This window comes from Scyliorhinus canicula, chromosome 6, assembly GCF_902713615.1.
Source record: "Scyliorhinus canicula chromosome 6, sScyCan1.1, whole genome shotgun sequence".
Taxonomy (NCBI): Eukaryota; Metazoa; Chordata; class Chondrichthyes; order Carcharhiniformes; family Scyliorhinidae; genus Scyliorhinus; species Scyliorhinus canicula.
This window is the reverse complement of record NC_052151.1, coordinates 118,382,811-118,408,264: the sequence shown is the minus strand read 5'-3', so window position 1 is coordinate 118,408,264 and position 25,454 is coordinate 118,382,811. Positions and strand designations below refer to the sequence as shown.

At 45.4% G+C, this 25,454-nt stretch overlaps 1 protein-coding gene across 1 annotated transcript in view; it reads right to left on the bottom strand.

The window, feature by feature from the left end:
- pinx1 (PIN2 (TERF1) interacting telomerase inhibitor 1) overlaps positions 1–25,086 on the bottom strand; it is a 111,448-nt gene extending 86,362 nt beyond the window's left edge. The window contains exons 1-4 of the mRNA XM_038799984.1: positions 24,875–25,086; positions 20,138–20,247; positions 12,462–12,554; positions 7,857–7,929 (exon numbers count right to left, since the gene is read on the bottom strand). Coding sequence (XP_038655912.1) covers positions 7,857–7,929; positions 12,462–12,554; positions 20,138–20,247; positions 24,875–24,893 — 295 coding nt within the window. The 5' untranslated portion in view covers positions 24,894–25,086. The remainder of the gene's footprint in view (positions 1–7,856; positions 7,930–12,461; positions 12,555–20,137; positions 20,248–24,874) is intronic.
- Positions 25,087–25,454: the final 368 nt, after the last annotated feature.

Sequence of the window (25,454 nt, the reverse complement as noted above, 5' to 3'; positions counted from 1 at the left end):
CGTGTAACTGGACTCAGCTGGAATTTTTATTCAGCAGAATGTGCCCGGTGTCCGTCATATCGGATTCCATGTAGATGTCATAGACAGGTGCCTTTAAGTAATGGTCCAACACCAGAAAGCAGTCATCTGAACTTCCACAGCAACCATGTGAATAGTCAACAGAGGCAACTGACCATTTAATAATAATGTAATAATAATCTTTAGTGTTGCAAGTCGGCTTACATTAACACTGCAATTAATGTGAAAATCCCCCAGTCACCACACTGCGGCGCCTGTTCGGGTCACAAAGGGAGAATTCAGAATGTCCAATTCACCTGATAGCACATCTGTCAGGACTTGTGGGAGGAAACCGGAGCACCCGGCGGAGGAAACCCAGACACGGGGAGAGCGTGCAGACTTCACACAGACAATTGGTCCACACTGGACTGAATGGTTCGCATGCTTTGCATAAAGCAGCAATGCACACTGGCAATGGATTCCTTCAATGGCTCCAAGTAAATGCGTACAAGCTCTCTTACTGGCTGCCTGTGTACCTAGCATTTGCTGACATGTCCATTAGTCTTCAGGAATACAGCACATGAATAGCGCAGGTAGCACTGGCTGTTGGTACAGTAGGACCAAAATCGTTAAGCCACAATTTCATTAGCTCACCAGTCTGATCCAGCAAAACAATGAGACATAAGCTGCTCCCCATGTCTCGGCACTCATCCCCACAGCACTCACTTTCAGTGAGGGTGCAATAGAGGGAAGTAGCGAGTGGGAGCATTTAAAACAAACATGGATTATAACAGCCCGAGTTCAGCTGCACTATCGGGACCCAGACATTCACAACCATGGAACTCCAGTTTCGGATTGGATCTGGATCGAGAAAGGGAACGCAAGTTCAGGAGAGGGAAGCAGTAGGCGGGAGAGTCAGGGAGTGGGACGTTTGGCGAAAGGAAGGAGCAGTGAGAGGGGTGAATCAGGGAGCATGTGAAGCCACAGGTCATAGAATTGGCAGCAAGAGATGGGAGCCAGACCAGATGGGCAGAAGAGTTCGGACCGGGAGGTGGGGGTCGGAATGGGTCGCTCCGCGAGAGGGATTGGGTTGGGATGGTGGTGTGGTGGGATGTGCGTGCGCAGGGTGTCGTGTGAGGCTGGGTCTGGGGTTTTTTTTAAATAGTTATTCTGGAGTTAGAATTGATTTTATTCCTTTAACTCTTTCAGAGTAATTATCAGGCAGAACCATCCCAAGTTACTGATTTAAATCGTTTCTGTCAGAGAATTCCCAGCCCAGTGCAATTGTCTAGAGGAAGTTGGCGCTTCTGTGGGACGTTCCTAGAGGTATTCCCCAGCACATCATTGGGGTACTCCTGTACTCCTTAAATGCGATACTGGGTGTAATGAACTCCAATTGGCTTTATTGGTTGGCCAATTGGAGTATGAGCTCCCTAAATGATAGCTCATTGAGGGGGCCCATATAATCACCTGTGTAGGCTTTGTGAGCAGTCTTAAGTTGACTGGACTGCGAGCAGCACTGTTTGTAGCTGCTCCTGTAATATCGTTATTGTAACTAAATATTGGTGTGGTGACGGAACTCCTGCCTCCCGTGGATTACTACACTGGGGAACGAGGAAGTTATGGGCCATTGGCAACAGTACTTAGGAGCAGAAGTAGAAATCAGCCTTGAATAAATTCAATGACCCAGCCACCACTGCTCTCTCAAACTTTATAAAAATGGTGTCAGTTTAATCACTGAATGCAATAAAAGTTAGACAACAGTGCCCCCTAGTGACAAGTACCTTGTACTCATCAGTGGTAAGGTGGTCACTGCAACAATCAGAATGCACATATTTGAAACCGCAGCATTCAGAACTCTCATATACTTTCTCTTTCATCAAAGTTTATGAACATTCAGCTTGAAGTAGATGTTTAAAATCACAATGAAGAAGTGGGGCGGGGTCGGAGAATCGCCACAGGGCGGCGTGAATCCCGCCCCCGCCGAATTCTCCACCACCCGAGATTCTGCTGCGGCCGGAATCGCCCCGGTCGGCGGCCGCTCGCATCGCCCCCCCCCCCCCCCCCCCCCCCCCCCCCGCCCCCAGCGATTCTCTGGCCTGCGATGGGCCAAAGTCCTGCTGGTTCTCTGCCAGTCCCGCCGGCGTAAATTGAACTAGGTCCCTTACCGGCAGGACCTGGCGGCGTGGGCTCAGAGATCCTGCGGGGGGGGGGGGGGGGGGGGGGGGGGGGGGGGGGATCTGGCCCAGGGGCTGCCCCCACTGTGGTCTGGCCTGCGATCGGGGCCTACTGATCCGCGGGCGGGCCTGTGCAGTGGGGTGACTCTTTTCCTACGCTTCGGCCGTGTCAGCCTCCGCGATGGCAGACAAGTAGGTGAACCCCCATCCTGCGCATGCGCGGGGGTGATGTCAGCAGGCGCTGACGCTCCCGCGCATGCGCAGACTCGCGCTGGCCAGCGGAGTCCCTTTGGCCCCGGCTGGCATGGCACCAAAGGCCTTCCACGGCAGCCGGCGGGGCACAAACAACTCCGGCGCCGGCCTAGCCCCTGAAGGTGCGGAAGATTCCACACCTTTGGGCAGGCCGACGCCGGAGTGGTTCACGCCACTCCGTCCCGCCGGGACCCCCCACCCCGCCGGGTACAGGAGAATCCCGCCTGTGGTCTTCCTTCTATTCTGGCATTGTTTAAAACAGTATTCCTTCAAATAAATAGCATGGCAGAGTATAGTCCCTCCCAACCTCCCAACAACAATTACTAATCAATTTACAGTAATCGAACAAATTACACTGATATAGAACCTTTGATATAGTGAAAAGTAACAAGGCACTTTGAGAATAGGTTAATGGAAGCAACCAAGGACGTGGTTCGGAAGGCAGAATTTGAGGGGCTCTGGAAACCAGGGAGAACTATTGGTAACGGAAGAGATTTTGGAAGGGAATTCCAGAACTGTGATGTTCGGTGAAGATTATTAGTAATAGTAGTAAAAAGAGACAAGAGGGAAACAGTTTCCAGGACCTCACAGTAACAAATAAATTATCAGCATTTGTCATCATCATTACTCCTCAGAAACTAATACCAACTTCTGGAGTAGACACACGAGCATTAATACAAAAATCCAGAAGTTACTGTCAGTGATTCTCGGGCCCAATGTTTTCTTCTGGGTCGGATGCGCAGAGACAGGAGAATTCTTTGCACCTTGAATTTGACCTTTAAAAATGGCTGCCTGGATATCACTTTTTATGGGGGACAGGTTAGTCAGGGGGCGACTCCATTGGAGGCTGCTGGGTACATAGGCAAGCTGGGCAGAGGCCTACCTCGGCGATCGGGCACTATGCCCAAAGTTTAATAAAAAAAACCTTAAAACAGCCCTCCAGCCCTTAACCCACACAACACACTCTTGTTTGTCCCATTGATTCCAACCAATGCCACCACATGCCCCACCTACACTTTGTGGCTCACTCCCAATGCAAAGCTATGCCCCCATCCAAACCTGTGGCCCCTCATGTCAACATATTCTCCCATCCCCCAAACAACCATTCTGACCCTTCATGTCTGCTATGCCACCACCCAACTCATATGGCCCTTTCATGCCCCCATGCCAAGGTATTTTCCCCCTCCTCAAACAATCCTCCATGCAAACTATGCCAATCTATGCCCTTCATCCACCCCATGGCCCATTATAATTCAATTCTAATTCTAACTTACTGCTAACCCATGCCACTGACACATCACCATTTCCCTTTACACCTACCATGCAAACTCACCCAGTCCACCATGGGCAGACCTCAGGACTCATGCAGACATTAAATCAAATAAAATTCAATGTGCCTATCGCAGACTTCACAATATTCAAATACTTTCATTCATTAAAAACCTATTTATTACATTTATATTCCGTACCAGCCTCCCCGAACAGGTGCCGGAATGTGGCGACTAGGGGCTTTTCACAGTAACATCATTTGAAGGCTACTTGTGACAATAAGCGATTTTCATTTTCATTTCATAACGAAATAACGCCTTATAACAACATACATTGAAATTCATAGTCCCATATCAAAGAGGCTTATAACTACTTGTAACTGTCAATCAAACAGTGAAATGGCAGCATTCTACTGTGTTAATGGATGGTTGTGTAGTCAGACATGCAGCACTAATCCAATAATGGAAACATTCAGGCTTCTGTACAAAGCTGTCTTTTTTTTAAAAACACGCACACATTTCTTTTAAAGGTATAAAGAGCAGGATATTAAATGCCTTGACAGCTCTCTTTGCCAAGTCCTCTTGACAGATTCTTCCAACTTTTTTTTAAATTTAGAGTACCCAATTATTTTTTTCCAATTAAGCATGGCCAATCAATCTACCCTGCACATCTTTGGGTTATGGGGGGGGGGGGGTGAAACCCACGCAGACAAAAAAAAACAGCATTTAGTAGAAACCCACGCAGACACGAGGAGAAACCCATGTGCAAACGACACAGGGACAGTGACCCAGAGCCGGGATCAAACCTGGGACCTCGGCGCCATGAGGCAGCAGTGCTAACCACTGCACCATGTGCTGCCCCTGCTTCTAACTGTTCTGACAGGTCTGCTGACAGTTCCAATGGATTTGCCAGTAAGAAGTTCATGCATTTATCACACACACTTATGCTTACTTCAACAATTCTAAAGGACACCACACCTCCACCAAAGGAGAACTGTACCTCCCCCAAAGATGTTGCAGGGCCAGATCCAGAGGGGTACCTTACCTCTCTAAAGCGGTACCTTCATTATCCAAATGAATCCACAAAGTTCAGGCCAGCTCTTACCAGGTCTTTTCTGCATACTTAGGGTTTCTCACACCAAAATCCCACTTCAGTGTGGATAGCTGATGACTTAAATGGCCAGCTGCCTCAGTAAAACTTGCATGTGCGAAACATGCCCCGCCCTCACAAAAATGGGAATTGTCTTGTTAGACGGCGGGACTTGCGATTTTTGGGCAGTTCTATTATTTTCTCCACAACAGAGAGACTCTCCATCATGACAGAAACCTTGGTCTATATTTCCCCAGAGGGCGCACTGTTGAAGACTCCGAGCCTTTTATTTTGGCTTTTTAATTCATTCCCAAGATGTAAGTGTCTCTGCCTGAGCCAGCATTTATTGTCCATCCCTAGTTGCCACTGAACAGGTGGTGATGAGCTATCTCCTTGAACTGTTGTAGTCCCGGAGGTGTAGGTAAACTCACAGTGCTGTTAGGGAGGGAATTCCAGATTTTTGACCCAGCGACATTGAAGGAACAACGATATATTTCCAAGTCGGGATGGTGAGTGACTTGGGGGGGAACCTCCAGTTAGTGTGTCCCCAGGTGTCTGCTGCCCTTATCCTTCTAGATGGTAGTAGTTGTGGGTTTGGAAGGTGCTGCCAAAAGAGCCTTGGTGAGTTCCTGTACTGCATCTTGTCAATGGTATACATGGCTGCCACTGTTCATCAGTTGTGCATGTTTGAATATTTATGGAAGGAGGAGCAATCAAGCAAGCTGCTTTGTCCTGGATGGTGTCGAGCTTCTTGAGTGTTGTTGGAGCTGCACTCATCCAGGCAAGTGGGGAATATTCCATTACGCTCCTGACTTGTGCCTTGTAGATGATGGACAGGCTTTGGGGAGTCATGGTTCCTAGTCTCTTACTTGCTCTTGGAGGCACAGTATTTATATGGCTAGTCCAGTTCAGTTTCTAGTCAATGGTAAACCTCTTGGATGTTAATAGTGGGGTATTCAGCAATGGTAATGCTATTGAATGTCAAGGCACGAAGGTTAAATTCTCTCTTGTTGGAAATGGTTGTTGCCTGGCACTGGTGCAAATGTTACTTGCTACCTGTTAGCCCAAGCCTGGATATTGTCAAGTTTTACTGCATTTGGACATGAACTGCTTCAGCATCTGAGTCGCCGCAAATGGTGTTGAACATTGTGCAGTCAGCAGTGAATATTCCCACTCCTAACCTTATGATGAAGCATTGTTGAAGCAGCTAACGATGTCTGGGCCTAGGGCACTACCCTGAGGAATTCTTGCAGTGTTATTAGTCTCACTGTAAACATCCTTCAAAAATGTTCAACCTTTTTTGAATGAGATGCAATTGTTTTAACAATGTGGACAACTCAGGGGGACAGCACGGTGGTGCAGTGGTTACCAAACAGCTTCACTGGCCAATTGAAGACACCAGTGCTGCTGGACATCTGGATATTCCTGACTTGGGGCCAAATTTAAACAAACACTGAGAAAGGGGGAATTCACAGAGATCACTAGGTCTTTGTGGGCAGCTATCTTCAAGGTCAATGGCGAGCACCATTGCTTTGCTGCTGACCATAAAATCTGAGCCACATTAGCATAGAAATAGAAGAAGGGGCAGTAAACTGCAATTGCTTCATGATCAAAGAATTTACAGTGCAGAAGGAGGCCATTCAGCCCATCGAGCCCGCACCGGCTGCTGGGAAGATTATCCTACCTAAGCCCACACCTCCACCCTATCCCGTAACCCAGTAACTCACCCAACCTTTTGGATACTAAGAGCAATCTAACATGGCCAATCCACCTAACCTGCACATCTTTGGACTGTGAGAGGAAACCGGAGCACCCGGAGGAAACCCATGCAGACATGGGGAGAACGTGTAGACTCCGCACAGACAGTGACCCAGCGGGGAATCGAACCTGGGACCCTGGAGCTGTTGTGCTAACCACTGTGCTACTGCGCTGCCCATTTAATCCTTTGTAATTTTACTGCTTTTCCCCAAAATGTCCAGGAACAGTGTCGAATACAGGAGCCTAGTTTTGCACATTATTTTACGTGATCTACAGAATAATTAGGCAAAGGTGTGGAAACCAATTTACCAATATTCAATTCTTAAAAAGTAAGTAAAATGTATCCACTTGGAAAACACAATCTAAACTGGCACTTTGGCTCAAAATCATTAACACCTGGATAGCAATATAAAATATGCAATTCCAGGATACATTCTACACCATTCCAGAAGGGGTGGATCTGACCAAACAACACATGAACACTGAAGTCATAAAATACGTATTTAATGGCAGTTGCTGGAAGGCCTTTAATAATACTGAAATTACTAAAACATATTAAAGTGAGGTTCCTGCCCTTTCTGCACAGGAACCTTGTTACATCACCGATGGGGAAAATCAGGAAATGAGATCTCACTGATGAGAAACTCATTTGCCGACTGTTGCGGGATTTGGGGTCTGCGACACCATTTACGTGGTTTGCGAGGGTTACAGGAAGAGCTACTGCACAAATTTAATTTACAAGGTTTATAATACACAACTTGCTGAATCTTACATAGTGGAATAACCAGCAAACCTTCAAACTTCCTTCATAACAACTGGGATAAATCAACTTTTCATTCCAAAATAAAATGTCATTCTTTTCTGTGGCATCAAAAGCAGAGTCCTGTTCAGGCACTTTAGTCAGCAGTTCTATTGAAAAGCCACACAAGGGGCAGCAAGGTGGCGCAGTGGTTAGCATTGCCGCCTCACAGCGCCAAGGTCCTAGGTTTGATCCCGGCTCTGGGTCACTGTCCGTGTGGAGTTTGCACATTCTCCCTGTGTTTGCATGGGTTTTACTCCACAACCCAAAAGATGTGCAGGCTAGGTCGACTGGCCATGCTAAATTGCCCCTTAATTGGAAAAAATGAATTGGGTACTCTAAATTTATAATTTTTTAAAAAGCCACACAAGAGATATGACCAGATACACAAAATTGTTTCCTTAATTTGTGTCACTTACGAGGAGGGAATGGCGACCTCAGTACAACACTGCAGAACTGCTGCCATCCAGTGACTTTTAATGTATTGAACAGTAAAGATCAAACTAAATACTTGCCGTTCTGTCCGTGGCAGTCATTCAGCTCAGACAGAAGCTTGTTAAACTCATCTTGGTGCGCTATCCAATTATCCTATCAAAAATAAAGTAACAGGTCACTAATGAAATTGAATGGATTTTATTTGTAAAAGTGCATGTAAACAATAGTGTAAATATGAAACCAAACACACATTGTGCAAAGCAACTTGATCAACATCCAAAAGATAAAAGATGATTAACATTTCAGATGTAACATTTCATCAAAACCTGGAAACAAAGCGTGAAACCTAATTATTTGTTTTCTTTCAGGCAAAGCAAAATATTGGATATGCTGAAAATGCTAGAAATACTCAGCAGATCTGACAGTCTGTGTGGAGAGAGAGAGAGAATATGAGAGCATGAGAGTGAGAATATGAGAGGTGAGAGAGAGAGAATAGGAGAGAGAGAGAGAGAATATGAGAGAGAGAGAATGAGAGAGAGAATATGAGAGAGAGGGAATGAGAGAAAGAGAAAGAAAGAGTAAATATGAGAGAGAGTGAGAATATGAGAGAGAATATGAGAGCGAGAGAGAGAATATGAGAGAGAGAATATGAGAGAGAATATGAAAGAGAGAGAGAATATGAAAGAGAAAGAGAATATGAGAGAAAGAATATGAGAGCGTGAGAGTGAGAATATGAGAGGTGAGAGAGAGAGAATATGAGAGAGAGAGAGAATATGAGAGAGAGAGAATGAGAGAGAGAATATGAGAGAATATGAGCGAGAGGGAATGAGAGAAAGAGAAAGAGAGAGAAAGAGAGAGTAAATATGAGAGAGAGAATATGAGAGAGAATATGAGAGAGAGAATATGAGAGAGAATATGAAAGAGAGAGAATATGGAGAGAATATGAAAGAGAGAGAAAGAGAATATGAGAGAGAGAATATGAGAGCGTGAGAGTGAGAATATGAGTGAGAGAGAATATGTGAGAGAGAGAATGAGAGAGAGAGTGAGAATATGAAAGAGAGAGAATATGAGAGAGTGAGAATATGAAAGAGAGAGAATGAGAGAGAGAATGAGAGAGAGAGAGAATGAGAGAGAGAGAGAATGAGAGAGAGTGAGAATATGAGTGTGAGAATATGAGAGAGAGAGAGAATGAGAGAGAGATAGAGAATATGAAAGCGAGAGAGAGAGAGAATATGAAAGAGAGAGAGAGAGAATATGAAGAGAGAGAGAGAGAGAATATGAGAGAGAGAGAGGGGCAGAGAGAGAGAGAGAGAGAGAGAATTAAAATTTCAGGCCTGTGACCTTTCATCAGAATCGCTCATCTATTGAAAGGTCACAAACCTGAAGCAGAGGCTGGAATTTAATCCAGCTCATCATGGTCGTAAAGATAGTGTTTGGACTCACTTAATCGCAAGGCGGCCCACTGGTCAGATCAGCTGGTGATGGGAAAATCTCCTGCAATTAAGTCAGAGGCACAAGCTGGCTACAACAGGGTGACCATTAGGTTCATTAATGAACCAACTGACACCAATTATTTCAATGGAATTCAGCAACAGATTAAATGGGAGCCACACAGCTCTCCCTCCTCCACGCCCCAGCCCCCCCTCTTCCCCAATACACCTTCACTTGCCCATGGCCAACAATAATCCCTCAAGTCCCTGGATCACTACCGACAATAAGCGATTTTCATTTTCATTGCTCAGGGTGGCACTGCAGGCATTAATTTCCTCCCATTAAATCCCAGCCATTAACTCTGCTTCTCTCTCCACAGCTGCTGACAGGCTTGAGTATTTCCTGCATTTTCGGGGGAGGGGGGGTGTTCCAACGGTACTGATTTATGTATTTCAACATTTTTTGTTTTTATTTCTCTGGTCTTTATAGGGTCAGTTTATATAGCATTAACATTTCTTAATGCTGGGTCTACATTATGTTACAAGTTCTATCTGCATAAAGATCAAAAATATTTATCTTGCCAGTGCAATTCAGAAGCTGAATGACTGCATGTTTGAATGTGCTGTCTCCAGGGAAGGGGGAAAGCTACGTCACTGAGCTCTTCCTTGGAAACTGAGCATTAATAAAAATAGACAACAGTTCGGGAATCAGAATTTGGACTTGAGAGTTTCTCTTGAAATGTTAGAATATTTCAAAATGGCAGGCAAACCTAGAAAGCATATTTTAAAAGTCAGGTGTAGCCGTGAACTCTGCACAATTATAAGATTAAATTCATTAATTCTTCCCAAATTTTGCTTTTGCACCTGAATAAAATTGAGTCAAAATACAACAGCTCTACTCCACCAAACTCAATTGGACTATCATGGGCAGAAACCAAGTGAAATTAAGAACAGCAGCTATGCACCCTAGTTACTCTGATATACCACCAACAGGTACTTGCCGTTTTTGCACTGGTTTGAGGAAATACACTCTTTGAGCCTGTGAATGTGATTCTATAAGTGTAGTCTTGCTTTCTGAATGATCAGTGGAAACCTTGTTATCGTTGACAGGGTTAGCAGAGACCAACCAGATTTCACCGTCGTATTCAAGGCAAACTAAAAGCAACCATTACTCCAGGGGCAGCACGGTGGTGCAGTGGTTAGCACTGTAACCCAGTAACCCCACCTAATCTCTTGGACATTAAGGGACAATTTAGCATGGCCAATCCACCTAACCTGCACATCTTTGGACTGTGGGAGGAAACCAAAGCACCCAGAGGAAACCCACGCACACACGGGGAGAACGTGCAAACTACAGAGACAGAGGTCGGAATCGAACCCGGCCCCCTGGCATTGTGAGGCAGCAATGCTAGCCATTGTGCCACCGTGCCTAAGCTGAAGACTTGAGCCTGGTTGAAATCTACAACCCCACACAAAACTGAAACATGTGACGTGAATCAAGTGTCACTTTGGGTGTGTTTGGCGGGATGTTTCTCGCCGGTTTTTGAGTGAGGACCACACTGCTGTTCACGCAAATGGGAAATTCCAGTCCCATGCCGGCGCACGGGTTACCCAGGAAATCCCGCCGACAACGTTGGGACCGGTAGATCCACTGGCGGGCCATCTCTGCCGCCAAAACACACAGCGGGGAGATCGGTAAGTCCCGCCCTTAGTAATTTTTTGGGGCCTTGGAGTGTTTCTCCAAGCCACACTTAGAAACGTTTTCAACGCTGGGGAAATGAACTCACCGATGAGACCTGCTCCTCGGAGCTCGGTCCCCCTCACGGCGCCGATGACACGGGTTTGATCGCGGCCTCGGGTCACTGTCTGTGTGGAGTTTCCACATTCTCCTAAGTCTGCGTGGGTTCCACCCCCACAACCACAATCCTAAAATGTGCAGGGTGGGTGGATTGGCCACGCTAAATTGCCCCTTAATTGGCAAAAAAACTTTTTTTTTTAAAAATCAGGCCGCCATTTTGAAAGGATGCCCTGATCTCTAAGTGAGCTTGAGGGTCAACCCCCCCCCCCCCCCCCATGGGCATTACTCCACAATCCCCAAGTGAGGGCACCCCCCCCCTCCATTTTCAGGCCTTCTTAATCCCCTTTTGGGCCCCACACCGTCTTTCAGAACCCGACCCTTTGACACCTCCAACCTTTATACCCGTCCTTCACCACCCCACCCTTCATATCCCACCACATCTCCGCTTTCATGGGCATAACCCCCATGGCAGTGCCAACTGGCATCCAGGCATCCTGGCACTGCCACCTGGGCATACTGGAAGTGCCCTGCCAGCCTGGCAATGCCACTCAGGCACTTCACAGTGCCAGGGTGGCAGTGCCAAATTGCCCAGATGCCTGATGGAGAGCCAAGGAGCCACCCTGTCCTGTCCTTGATCACCCAGGAATCTCCAATGAACAAGGACCTTTGCGAGGACCATTACTAAACAGTGCCTGGTCCAGGCCTCGCTGGGATTTAGTTCCCGGGCAGCAGGCGAATCCTAATGGCTCATTTAAATATGTACATCTGGATCTCACCCAGCGAGGGCAAGATCCAGATCGCGATGTCTCGCGAGGTTCAATTGAATTTCGCGAGATGTCTCGAGCGCCGGGAATCTCAACGAGACAGCCTCATCGCATCACCAATTCGGGCGCGACGTGGCTGGTGTCCATCAGCAACCCTCGTCAGTAGCGTCAGCTGCTGAAACCTATAGAATTTCAATTGGTTTAAAATTTTAGGCAATAAGGAAGGTGACAGGAGATTGAATAAATTGAGCAATGGAACACATTCAAGATGCTTAGAATTTTTAAATTGGGCAACATCCTGGGCAGCCCGGTGGTTAACACTGTTGCCTCATAGCTCCAGGGACCCCGATTCAATTCCAGACTCCGGTCACTGCCTGTGTGAAGTTTACACTTTCTTCTAATGTCTGAGTGGGTTTCCTCCAAGTGCTCTGGTGTCCTCCCACAGTCCAAAGAGTAAGGTAAAGTGGATTGGCCATGCTAAATTGCCCCTTAGTGTCGAAAGGTTAGGTGGGGTTACTGGATTACGGGGATAGGGTGGAGGCTTGGGCTTGAATAAGGTGCTCTTTCATGGTCCGGTGTAGACCCGATGGCCGAATGGCCTCCTTCTGCACTGTAAATTCTATGATAATGGATTCATGGCAAGCATAAATTAAGACTAATACTTAATAATTTGTATACTGCTACAAAACTTACCTCATAATTCTTGGCTGCTCCAAGACCCACTGTGTTGTTCTTCACCTGAACTTTAATGTTTTCTGTTGACCCTTGTTCACGAGCCCCAAGACCCTCGAAAACAAAAGAAAATAATGTTTTATAAGAACATTAGGCCACAAATTTATCAGAAGTCCATATGTAGCCGTAGTGGTCTGCCTTTTTTCTTAGCTTATGCTAGATACATTTTTAATTGGCACTAAAGATTCAAGTTTGCCAATAAAATTTAAGATTTTCACAGTAGTGTTAATGTAAGCCTACTTGTGACAATAATAACGATTATTATTGTATTATCTCCTGCAAATTAACACAACTACCTCTTGGCAGTTTTAAAATGTTGCTGCCTTCTTAAATTATCCAACAAGTCAAAATTTGCACACTTTTAAAAAGTTTATTGAAAATTTTTAATGACAAACAAAATAATATAACATAATTAATTCAAGTTACAACAAAAACACAACAAACAATCAAATGCACAAATTAACTTAACACCCCACCGCCTGTACTGAACTAAACTCCTTAACAATTGACGGTGACTAGCTCTTTAGAAATGGAAATTAATGGCTGCCACCTTAGGTAGAACCCTTCTACCGACCCCCTAATGGTGCACTTGACCTACTCTAAGTGCAAGACAGACATCAGGTCACCCAACCAACCAGAGGCACTGGGCAGAGTAGGAGGCCTCCAACCAAGCAAAAATCGTCCCCGGGCAACTAATGAGGCAATGGCGAGGACATCCACCTTCACCCCCGTCTGGAGCACCGGCGAGTCTGACACCCTGAAAAAGGCCACCAGTGGACATGGCTCCAGCTCAACATTAAGTATGTTTGTCATGGCGTTGAAGAAAGAGAACCAAAAGCTCACTAACTTGGGACAAGACCAGAACATATGAGTGTGGTTAGCCAGCCCCCGAGAACAACGTTCATATCTGTCCTCCACCCGAGAAGAATGCGCTCATCCTCGCTTTAGTCAGATGAGCCCTGTACACCACCTTGAACTGAATCAGTCTAAGCCAAGCACAAGAGGATTTGGAGTTGACCCTGGGGAAAGCTTCATTCCATACCTCATCATATAGAGTAGGACCCTATTCACCTTCCCATTTCACCTTTACTTCATTCAATGGGGCCGACTCCGCTGATAGGATATGGCCATAAATACAGAAATACTCCCCCCACCAGACCTGGCCAAAGACAAAACCTTCTTCAACAGGGATGAGGGAGTGCCAAGTGAAAAGAGGGAAAGCCTTGCGCGAAAAACTAAAATCTGAGAACATCTAAACATATTGCAAACAGGTAATTGAAATTTCTTCAACAGCTCCTGAAAGGTGGCAAACCTTCCCTCCTAGAAGAAGTCCCCAAACTTCTTCAAATTCTTCCCCTCCCATGGCAAAAGAGGTGATTATTGCAGATAGGGGCCAGCAAAGACATGGAACAATGTTTGAAATGCTGCCTGATCTGCTTCCAGATGCTGAGGATGGACACCACTACCGGATTCAGAAAAATCTTGCTGAAAGGTAGCGGTGTGGTTGCTAATGGAGCAGGGGGAAATATTTAAACACATGCAGGTTCGAGACTTTGCCAGAAAGGAGATACAGAGCTTCCCAGTAGAACCGGCTTCCACATTGCTTGAGGAGGTGCTATCGACAGGGGGACTGGAGAAGGGGGTAGTGTCGGCAGTTTATGGGGCTATTTTGGAGAAGGCGCCACTGGAAGGGATCAAGGCAAAGTGGGAGGAAGAGTTGGGAGAGGGTATAGAGGAGGGGTTCTGGTGTGAGGTGCTCCGGAGGGTGAATGCCTCCACCTCGTGTGCAATGTTGGGGCTGATACAGCTGAAGGTGGTGTATAGAGCACACCTTACAAGGGCGAGGATGAGCCAGCTCTTTGAGGGGGTAGAAGATGTGAGTGAATGTTGCGGCGGGGGGGTGGGGGGCCTGCAAATCATGTTCGTATGTTTTGGTCCTGTCCAAAGCTGGAAGATTTAGGGTAATCTCTAAAGTGGCGTACGTGAAACTGGATCCGGGCCCTCGGGAGGTCATATTCGGGGTGTCGGGCCAGCCGAGGTTAGAAGCGGGCGCAGAGGCAGATGTTGTAGCCTTCGCCTCGTTGATCGCCAGAAGGAGGATCCTATTAGGGTGGAGATCAACCTCTCCACCCTGTGCCCTGGCGTGGCGGGGGGACCTGCTGGAATTCTTAACGCTTGAAAAGGTCAAATTTGAACGGAGGGGAAGGATGGAGGGGTTCCACAATTCATGGGCGTTATTTATTATGCACTTCGAGAATTGGATTACATTGAACATTGGGATGGGGGGGCTGGGAGGGTAGGAACAGTATGTGTTAATGGTGACTATGGGTGTCATTTGTTTATGTTAACATGCGGGCTAATGTTTGGGGTTTGCTGAGAGGATGGGATCGTTGTTATTGATATGGGGATTGACATTTCATTTGTTACTGATTATTGTTGCGTGTATATTTGGGAGAAAATGTGAAAAAGGAGAATAAAAATTTTTTTTTTTTTTAAATGGATAACCTTACACTTATCCACATTGATCTCCACCTGCCAAATTTCGGCCCATTTTCCTAGCCTATCTATATCCGTCTGTAAACTCTTTTTCTCCTCTTCACTGCCTGCTTTCACACCTATTTTAGTATCGTCCACAAATTTTGCTATGTTACACTTTGTCCCTGCTTACAGATCATTTATTTAGATTTTAGACAGTTGAGGTTTGAGTACTGACCCCTGGAAATCGGTGGATGGATCTCAGAATTTCTGCATAAGCAGTTAAGAGAAGGAAATCCTAAAAAAAGAGTTGTGTTAAATCCTGGACTGGCTTCGTTGTCAAAAATGGAGCAGAGGTTTTGCCTAACAGGTGTAATTTTTAAAACCTGGACTGAATTTCGAACTGCAAACTTCTAAGGAAAGCATTGTTATGACAGAAGATTTTAAAGTATGTTTTTGGAAATGGAGTTTGGAAATTCTCAAGTGATCATTACCTGGGTGGATTCAAGGAGAAACCCACAGACACTAACTTGGAATGTGTGTTTTTCACCACAGCCAGTGTGTGTGTGTGTGTATGTGTGTGTTTGTGTGTATGTATTTGTGTGCGTAAAAGGGGCTTTTTGTGTTAATGGGACCATTGTAGCTTAAGATGTACTTGGAAAATTATCCAACTTTTCATGTTTAATAAATGTTTTTTCCTTGGGGTTGAATCTAATTAGCAGTCCTGTGATTCTGTTCTTCCACATTTTATAAAACAAAATTACAGCTGTTTGAGCCAGTATTTCATTCTGGGATCTTCCCGTCCTGTTATAACATCAACTGGGATTGTATTAACAGGAGGCCTGGACCATCAGGTGTATGGGAATCAAAGACTGGTGAGTAAGTAGCACATGGGCATTACAAGGCCTTCAAGGAGGCTTGAGAACGGAATGGACACGTTCTCATCCGAGAGAAAGGACTGGCATCTAAAGTTAGAGCAACATGAATGAGGATCGAGATGTTTAAATTAAATAGAAAATGGAAACCTTACATATATTGCAAATATTGCATATATTATTATACAACAGGGAATCAAGTTAAATAAAGAAAATACAGCTGAAAATTGAAAAAGGAAAGAGGCATAAGAGAGTGTATGAGAATACTTCATCAGGTTAACATAAAAAGGAACCCAAAAGTCTTTTAAAAATATAAATAGTAAAAAGGTAGTCAAAGGAAGGATGGAAGCAATCAGGGACCAATAAGAAAATGTTATAGTGGAGGCACAGGACATGACGGAGGCATTAAATAGATATCATGCATCCACCTTCACCAAAGAGGATATTGGCAATGTCATATTTAAGGAGGAAGCAGGAGATAATTTTTTTTTTTTTTATTTAGATTAACCAATTATTTTTTCTAATTAAGGGGCAATTTAGCGTGGCCAATCCACCTACTCTGCACATTTTTGGGTTGTGGGGGCGAAACCCACGCAGACACGGGGAGAATGTGCAAACTCCACACGGACAGTGACCCAGAGCCGGGATCAAACCTGGGACCTCAGTGCCGTGAGGCGGTTGTGCTAACCACTAGGCCACCGTGCTGCCCTGCAGGAGATAAATTTGAGGGGATAAAATAGATAAAAGCAGAAACATTTAAGAAGTTGCAACTCAAAATAGAAAAGTTAAATGCTCCAGATAGGATGCACCCTAGATTACAGGGGAAAGTAAAGTCAGAGATAGCAGAGGCTCCAGATGCAATTCTCCAAATTTCCTTGGATTGGAGAATGGCGTCAGAAGACTGGAGGATTGTAAATGTTATATTCTTGTTCAAAAACGGGGATAAAGATAAACCCAACAACTAAAGATCGGTAAGCCTAAAGACCACAATGGGGAATCTTTTAAAAGGCAATAATCGGAGACAAAACTAATTGTCACTTTGAAAAATTAGCTAATTAAATGGTAGTCAGCAAGGATCTGTTGAAAACAAATCATGTTTAAATAGCTTGATTGAGTTATTTAATGAGGTTATGGGAAAGGTTGATGAGGGTTGTATGGGTGATATGCATATTAACTTTAAAAGGTGTTTGATAAAGAACCAATGAATAGACTTGTTAGCAAAATCGAACTCCATATCATAAAAGGGATTGTGGCAGCATGGATCCAAACCTACCCAGGGACAGAGAACTAGAGCAAAAACAAAAATTCTGGACAATCTCAGTAGGTCAGCCAGCATCTGTGGAAAGAAGGGAGCCTGGATGACTTTTTGTCAAAAGCTGTTTTTCTGTTTGTGTATCAGATTCCAGGATCCGCAGTAATTTGCTTTTATTATAACAGAAAACTAGAGTAGAGATGAACAATTGTTTTACGAATTAGAGGATATGGTTTTTTTCAGAGGTTGGCAAGGACCACTTCTCTTTTTATATACATTAGTCATCTGGACTTGTCTTGACCAGGCATCGTTTCAAAGTTTGCAAATGATGGTTACCTCAGAGATGCAAATAAACAATGAGGATGATAATAACAGACTTCAGGACTTAGGCAAACTGGTGATAGGGCATAGGTGCAGGCATAAGGCAAATTAAATTTAACACAGAAAACTGGAAGTGTTGCATTTTGGTAGGATTAATGGATTGGAGCAATGTAAACTAACAAGAGGTACAGGAAGAAAGAGACCTGAGGGGTGTATGTGCATTCATCTTTAAAGGTGACTGGGCAAGTTGGAAAGCTGTTTAAAAAAAGCAAATGGGAACTGTTCTAAATAGTAAAACACAAAAAATCAAGGAGATTATGCTAAATCTTTATAAACAGCTGTTTGGGCACCAGCTGGAGAATCTCGTTCAACGTTTTAGGAAGGTGGCAGAAAAGGTGCAAAGTAGATTTACTGGAATTATACAAAACTCAACGGAAGCTGGAGAAAAAGCACCACTTTTGATCTGGCACTTTACAGCTTTCACCATGCATTTTAATCATTTCAGCTCCCACTTTCTTTTCAGAAAGCAGCTGTTGGTAATAGCTGCTGCTATTCTCTATTTAACCTGCTCCAGACTCATCTTTTTCTTCTTTCCTTGTTCCATTGCCATCACCTTTTGTCTTGCACCATCATCCTTTTGTCAGAAACCCACCTACCTTCCACCCGATCACAGGCTCCAATTTCTTCTTTCTTTCCCACCCTTCAACCACCAACCCCATCCACACTTTCCCTGTATCTGCACTTACCTAAAACCTAGAACAACTCTAACCTGTTCCCAGTTCAGATGAAGGGTCATCGACCTGAAAGGGTGGAGCCATGCCCAATAGTGGCGGTCTTCGGGGTTTCAGACCAGCCAGATCTATTCCTGGGGAGGAGGGCGGACGCCCTTGCCTTTGCCTCCCTGATCGCCCGCCGTAGAATCCTGTTTGGCTGGCGGTCAGCAGCACCGCCCAGAGCTGCAGACTGGCTGTCCGACCTCTCGGAATCTCTCCAAATGGAGAAAATCAAATTCGCCATCCGAGGGTCAGACGACGGCTTCCACAGAACGTGGGAGCCATTCATGCAATTGTTCCGGGACCTGTTTGTGGCCAACGAACAAGAGGAAGAATAGTCGGGTGGCCAAGAATCAGGGGAAAATGGACGGGAATCGGGGGAAGGTAGCCGGGGGGGGGGGGGGGGGGGGGGGGGGTGCTACGGGTTCGTTATGGGGGTTTGTTCGCATGGTTTTACGCTTATTTATTTTTCTTGTTAATTTATTGTTTTTGTATTGGAGGGGAGGGGTTACTGTTTTTCTCTGTTGTGATAAAACTTGTTGTTGAAAACTTGAATAAAAATTATTCCAAAAAAAAAGGAAGGACAAAGCCGCAAGCGACAGTCTGATGGCAAGCTAAGGCCCAAAACCAAATTGTAAATAAATGCCTATAAACATGTGCCTCGGCCATATTGGGGAATATAACATATGTATGCCGGTTAAAGGGGGCGGCCACAGTTGTTATTATGAAGATGCTTACCTGTAAATATACATGTATAATCTTTGCGTGTTTTTTTTCTCTAATAATTTGTAATTTGTTGGATATAAAATATGAAAACTCAACAAAAAACATTTCCATAAAAAACTCTGTTTTTTCTCTCTGCAGATACTGCCCGGCCTGCTGAATAACTCCAGCATTTCTTGTTCTCATGTCAGTTCCCAATATCCGTAATATATTGGGTTTTTTTTAAAACAGGAATGGTGCCACGGATGCTGGATTTTAGAAGACTTGAAAAGCTGGGGTAAAAACAAAAAATGCGAGGAAACCTCAACAGGTCTGGCTCTGAAGAGGAGTCATATGGACATGAAACATTAACTCTGTTTCTCTCTCCACAGGTGGTGCCAGAGCTGCTGAGATTTCCAGCATTTTCTGCTTTTATTGCAGATTTACAGCATCCGCATAATTTTGCTTTTATTAATCGAAAAGCTGGAGTTGTTCTCTTTAGCGCAGACAAGGTTAAGAGGAGATTTAATAGAGATGTTCAAAATCATGAAAGGTTTTGATAAGAGCAAGTCAGAAGGCCTTTCCAGAGGGGCAGTGATCAGAACGCACAAATTTAAGGCAAAAGAACTAGCAGCAACATGAGGAGAAACATTTTGTCACAGCAAGTTCTGATGAATGCACTTCCTGAAAGGGTGGTGGAAGCAAGTTCACCAATAGCTTTGAAAAAGAAATTAAAAATACTTTAAAGGTGGGCAGCACGGTGGCGCAGTGGTTAGCACTGCTGCCTCACGGCGCCGAGGTCCCAGCTTCGATCCCGGCCCTGGGTCACTGTCCATATGGAGTTTGCACATTCTCCCTGTGTTTGCGTGGGTTTCGCCACCACAACCCAACAATGTGCAGGCTAGGTGGATTGGCCATGCTAAATTGCTCCTTAATTGGAAAGATGAATTGGGTACTCTAAATTTAATTTAAAAAATTACTGTAAGGTGCAAATCTGGAAAGGCAGTGGGGATAGTATATAGAAATGGAACAAATTAAATAGAGCGGCATTGGGAAAATGATTATAATTCCTCAACTCCTGGATGCTGTGGCACCCACACCACTGTACTAGTTGGGATCAACTAACGCAGTATTGGGCAAAATCGCATTTGCATCAGTGATTTTTTAAATATACGGTAATTAAAAGCAGACAAATCACTCATAATTCATGCATCTCAACTTTAGCTGTATAATAGTCACCTTTCCTTTCGACCATCCCATTTTTTCCAACATCTTCTGCCCAAACCTGGATTCATCATTGCTCCAAGTGTTGTTCCTTGGATCCACAGACCATTTCTGCTTTCTACGGGCTACAAACAAAACAATTGCCATCTGGTACTGTGAATTCTATTCCCTGCTGCTAATAATAAAAGACTGACATAACATTATAGATCCACGACCTCACACAGTGATTGCAAATGCATACACTAGAGACACAAGTCCCACTCCTGTGTCAGTCCACACAGGGAGTCAAGACGAATTGCATGTCCAGCAGGGGAATAAGTGGGAAATTGGAGAAAGAGGGAATGGGGAGAAGAGGAGAAAAGGGTGGAGAAAGGTTAGAAAGAGGAGGATGGCAGAGGCAAATTATTTTCCACAGTTCGCTATAGTCTCTTCAAATGTTGACATGCTTGCTGCGTGTTTTCTGTTTTAGTTTCATATTTCTTCCTTTAACTCAACTATACCACAACTGGCAGCACAGTTTTACATGTTTTCTGCTTAATATTGGAATTTGGGGTATCAGAGTCAATTAACTCTTTAACCCCTTCACTCAGTTCTGAAACAATTCATCTTTACTGATGTCAGTGGTTATATTTTTTCAGTCTAAGTCAGCCTTGACAATTGCTAATGCCCAAGCAGTAGTAACAAAGCACCGCATGTTACCATTATGCCCTAGATAGAAGCATCATCTCCACTACTCCCTGGTTGTGCTTCAAGTTAGTTTAGTTGGCTAGACATCTAGTTCAGAATGCACAGGTTCAATTTCCTTTCCGGCTGAGGTAGACTTGGGACCAGCCTCCTCGTCCTGTCCCAGAGTGGGTGGTAATGGTAAATAAACACTGATGAAACAGCTCCGGATAAAGCATGAGCCAAGAACCTGTCTCAGGCAAAGCACACATGACAACATAACCGCTTGTGCTCTCATACCCGGTAAAACTAAATCAAACAGATAACTTAATGTGTATAGGAAGCTTAGTTCTTTATCATCACTGCAAGTTTCAAATTGGAAGTTTAAAAATATCCGCACAGCAACAAATCAACAATCCCTAACAGTGCAACACTTCGATGTTGCCTCGCACCACATCAAAGCAGTCAATTTTACAACTTTGTAAATGGCATCAATTTGCACTGTGCCCCTAACATTGAGGATAGCAAATGTGGTCCCTTTGTTCAGAGGATAGCAAATGTGGTCCCTTTGTTCAGAGGATAGCAAATGTGGTCCCTTTGTTCAAGAAGGGGAGTAGAGATAACCCCCGGTAACTATAGGCCGGTGAGCCTAACGTCTGTGGTGGGTAAGGTCTTGGAGAGGATTATAAAAGATACGATTTATAATCATCTAGATAGGAATAATATGATTAGGGATAGTCAGCATGGTTTTGTGAAGGGTAGGTCATGCCTCACAAACCTTATCGAGTTCTTTGAGAAGGTGACTGAACAGGTAGACGAGGGTAGAGCAGTTGATGTGGTGTATATGGATTTCAGTAAAGCGTTTGATAAGGTTCCCCACGGTCGGCTATTGCAGAAAATACGGAGGCTGGGGATTGAGGGTGATTTAGAGATGTGGATCAGAAATTGGCTAGTTGAAAGAAGACAGAGAGTGGTAGTTGATGGGAAATGTTCAGAATGGAGTTCAGTTACGAGTGGCGTACCACAAGGATCTGTTCTGGGGCCGTTGCTGTTTGTCATTTTTATAAATGACCTAGAGGAGGGCGCAGAAGGATGGGTGAGTAAATTTGCAGACGACACTAAAGTCGGTGGAGTTGTAGACAGTGCGGAAGGATGTTGCAGGTTACAGAGGGACATAGATAAGCTGCAGAGCTGGGCTGAGAGGTGGCAAATGGAGTTTAATGTGGAGAAGTGTGAGGTGATTCACTTTGGAAAGAATAACAGGAATGCGGAATATTTGGCTAATGGTAAAATTCTTGGTAGTGTGGATGAGCAGAGGGATCTCGGTGTCCATGTACATAGATCCCTGAAAGTTGCCACCCAGGTTGATAGGGTTGTGAAGAAGGCCTATGGTGTGTTGGCCTTTATTGGTAGAGGGATTGAGTTCCGGAGCCATGAGGTCATGTTGCAGTTGTACAAAACTCTAGTACGGCCGCATTTGGAGTATTGCGTACAGTTCTGGTCGCCTCATTATAGGAAGGACGTGGAAGCTTTGGAACGGGTGCAGAGGAGATTTACCAGGATGTTGCCTGGTATGGAGGGAAAATCTTATGAGGAAAGGCTGATGGACCTGAGGTTGTTTTCGTTAGAGAGAAGAAGGTTAAGAGGTGACTTAATAGAGGCATACAAAATGATCAGAGGGTTAGCTAGGGAGGACAGCGAGAGCCTTCTCCCGCGGATGGGGGTGGCTAGCACGAGGGGACATAGCCTTAAATTGAGGGGTAATAGATATAGGACAGAGGTCAGAGGTGGTTTTTTTACGCAAAGAGTGGGGAGGCCGTGGAATGCCCTACCTGCAACAGTAGTGAACTCGCCAACATTGAGGGCATTTAAAAGTTTATTGGATAAGCATATGGATGATAAGGGCATAGTGTAGGTTAGATGGCCTTTAGTTTTTTTTTCCATGTCGGTGCAACATCGAGGGCCGAAGGGCCTGTACTGCGCTGTATCGTTCTATTCAAAAACAGTGGTATAACAGTGCACATAAAACTGGAACAGTCGAGCAGCTTCAAAGAAAAAGACTTGAGTTATATCAAGTTTTTCACAACCACAATGTCTCAAAGCACTTTACAGCCAATTAAGTACTTTTTGAAGCATAATCACTATTGCAATGCAAGAAATGCAGCAGACAATTTTGCACAATGGCAATGTGATAATGAGCAGATAATGTTCTTTGCAATGTTTTGAGGGATAAGTAATGATCAAGACATCCCTGAGAACTCCCGTGCTCTTCTTCAAAATAGTGCCATGGAACCTTTTGCATCCGCTCAAGCAAGCATATGTGGGTGACTGTGTGGAGTTTGCACCGATTTCCCCCCCCCACAGTCCAAAGGTGTGCAGGTGGAGTTAAGGGGTTGTAGGGGAGTGGGCCGGGGTAGGGTGCTCTTTCAGAGGATTGGTACAGACTTGATAGGCCTCCTTCTGCACTGTATGGACCCTATGATCCCTTCACTACATTGGAGTGTCAGCCTTGATTTCTCTACTCAAGCTCCGAGTGGTGGGGCTTGAACCTAGAGCCATATGACTCAGCGACAAGAGTGCTGTCAAGTACAACCTCAGCAGATACTTGCACTAAGATTGTGCTAAAAGAAAAACGTGTCCCTTGTACCAGTGATTACTATTAGTTTATAACACATTTGTCAGAATTAGCTGTGGCTGACTTGGCCAGACAGTTCTACGACTCCAGGACTTACACAGAAAAATTGATGTGGAGATGCCGGCGTTGGACTGGGCTGAGCACAGTAAGAAGTCTTACAACACCAGGTTAAAGTCCAACAGGTTTGTTTCAAACACCAGCTTTCGGAGCACTGCTCCGGATTCACCTAAGGAGCATTGCTCCGAAAGCCAGTGTTTGAAACAAACATATTGGGCGAAATTCTCCCCCCCCCCCCACGACGGGTGGGAGAATAGGGGGAGGGCCTTCCCGACTTTTTTGACGCCCTCCCGCTATTCTCCCCCCCCCCCCCCCCCCCCGCCGAAATCCCGACAAGAATCGCTGCCGCCGTTTTTTTACGGCCGGCAGCGATTCTCAGCTGTTAGAAGGGCCGAAGTCCCAGCCCTTTACGACCTTTTTACGAACGGCAAACACACCTGGTCCTGCCGTTCGTAAAAACGTCGTGACAAACTCGCAAAAAATAACCATGGCACCGATTGGCACGGCAGTACCATGGCCGTGCCAAGGGTGCCATGGGCCCGCGATCGGTGGGCACCGATCGCGGGCAGCGGGATTTGTCCTTCCGCCGCCCCGCAGTATCAATACGCAGGGCGGCTGAGGGGCAACCCGGCCCGCGCATGCGCGGGTTTTGCGCAAAAACGCGATGACGTCACCCGCGCATGCGCGGGTGGAGTCTTCCCACCTGCGCATGCGCGGCTGACGTCATATGACGCGTCAGCCGGCGCTAACTCCGGCAAGCGGGCTTACCGATTTTCGTTAAGCCCGACTTGTCGGAGCCTCCGACGTCGGGCTGCTAGCCCCGACGGGGGACCAGAATCGGTCCCCCGTCAGGAAGGGGCGCGCTGCCGTAAAACCCGCCCGGGTTTTACGGCAGTTTTACGATTTCTCCCGTTTTGGGAGAATTTCGCCCATTGGACTTTAACCTGGTGGTGTAAGACTTCTTACTGTACAGAAAAAATGAGTACTGAGGGGAGTACTACACTATTGGCAGTTTTTTTTTAAACAATGAAATGTTAAACCCATTCTCAGGTGGACATGACACATATTTTGAAGAGGAGCTGCAGAGAAGTTACCCTCTGGCCAGTATTTCTCCCTCTACGATTGTATGAATCAACAGTACAAAAACGGATTGCCAGGATGCTGTTTGTGGGACCTTGCTGCCACGTTTATCTGCACTTTTGTTTGTACTTCATTGGCTGTAATTGCTTTGAGACGCCCTGGGCCTACAGAAGGTGCTGTTTAAATGCATGATTTTCCTGTGCAACATTTTAACGGATGGCCTTGCACCACGTTGCAGTCCCAGGACTCGGGCAGACCTGCTGCTCGTGCTCCGGGGGAACCTTCCAAAGCGGCGCACGTGCCGGTCCGGTACTCACGCTCCGCCAGCATCGCCATCTCCTCAAACCGATGGCCTCCAACTAATTAATCGGCTACAGCGACTTTAGCGTTTACACCCGGTTTGCAGATCCGTGCATTCAGCAAGTTGGATCCTCGTCCCGGGCCCTCGAAATCCAAATTAACGTTCGACCTGGAAAGCAACTGACGCGTCTGCGCATGCTCGATGGGATATAGTGGCGGCCAGTGCGCATGCTCGAGTCTCCAGCTGGGAGATGGTGCAATGAATGGAGTAAAAAGTCTTACAACAGCAGGTGTAGGTACCTTCCTCAGCGCCTCGAAAGCTAGTGTTTGAAACAAACCTGTTGGACTTTAACCTGGTGTTGTAAGACTTCTTACTGTGCTCAGCCCAGTCCAACGCCGGCATCTCCACATCATGGCAATGAATGGAACCAGGTTTCTGCAACTCAGTGCCACCATCTCGTTGTGTGTAACTCAATTGCACCTTTGTTACAATCCAACGTTTGCTGCACAAGTAAGGAAATAACTTGTATTTCTATAGCGCCTTTCTCATGACCCCAAGCAGACTCAAAGCACCTTATGGCCAATTTTTAAAAAATT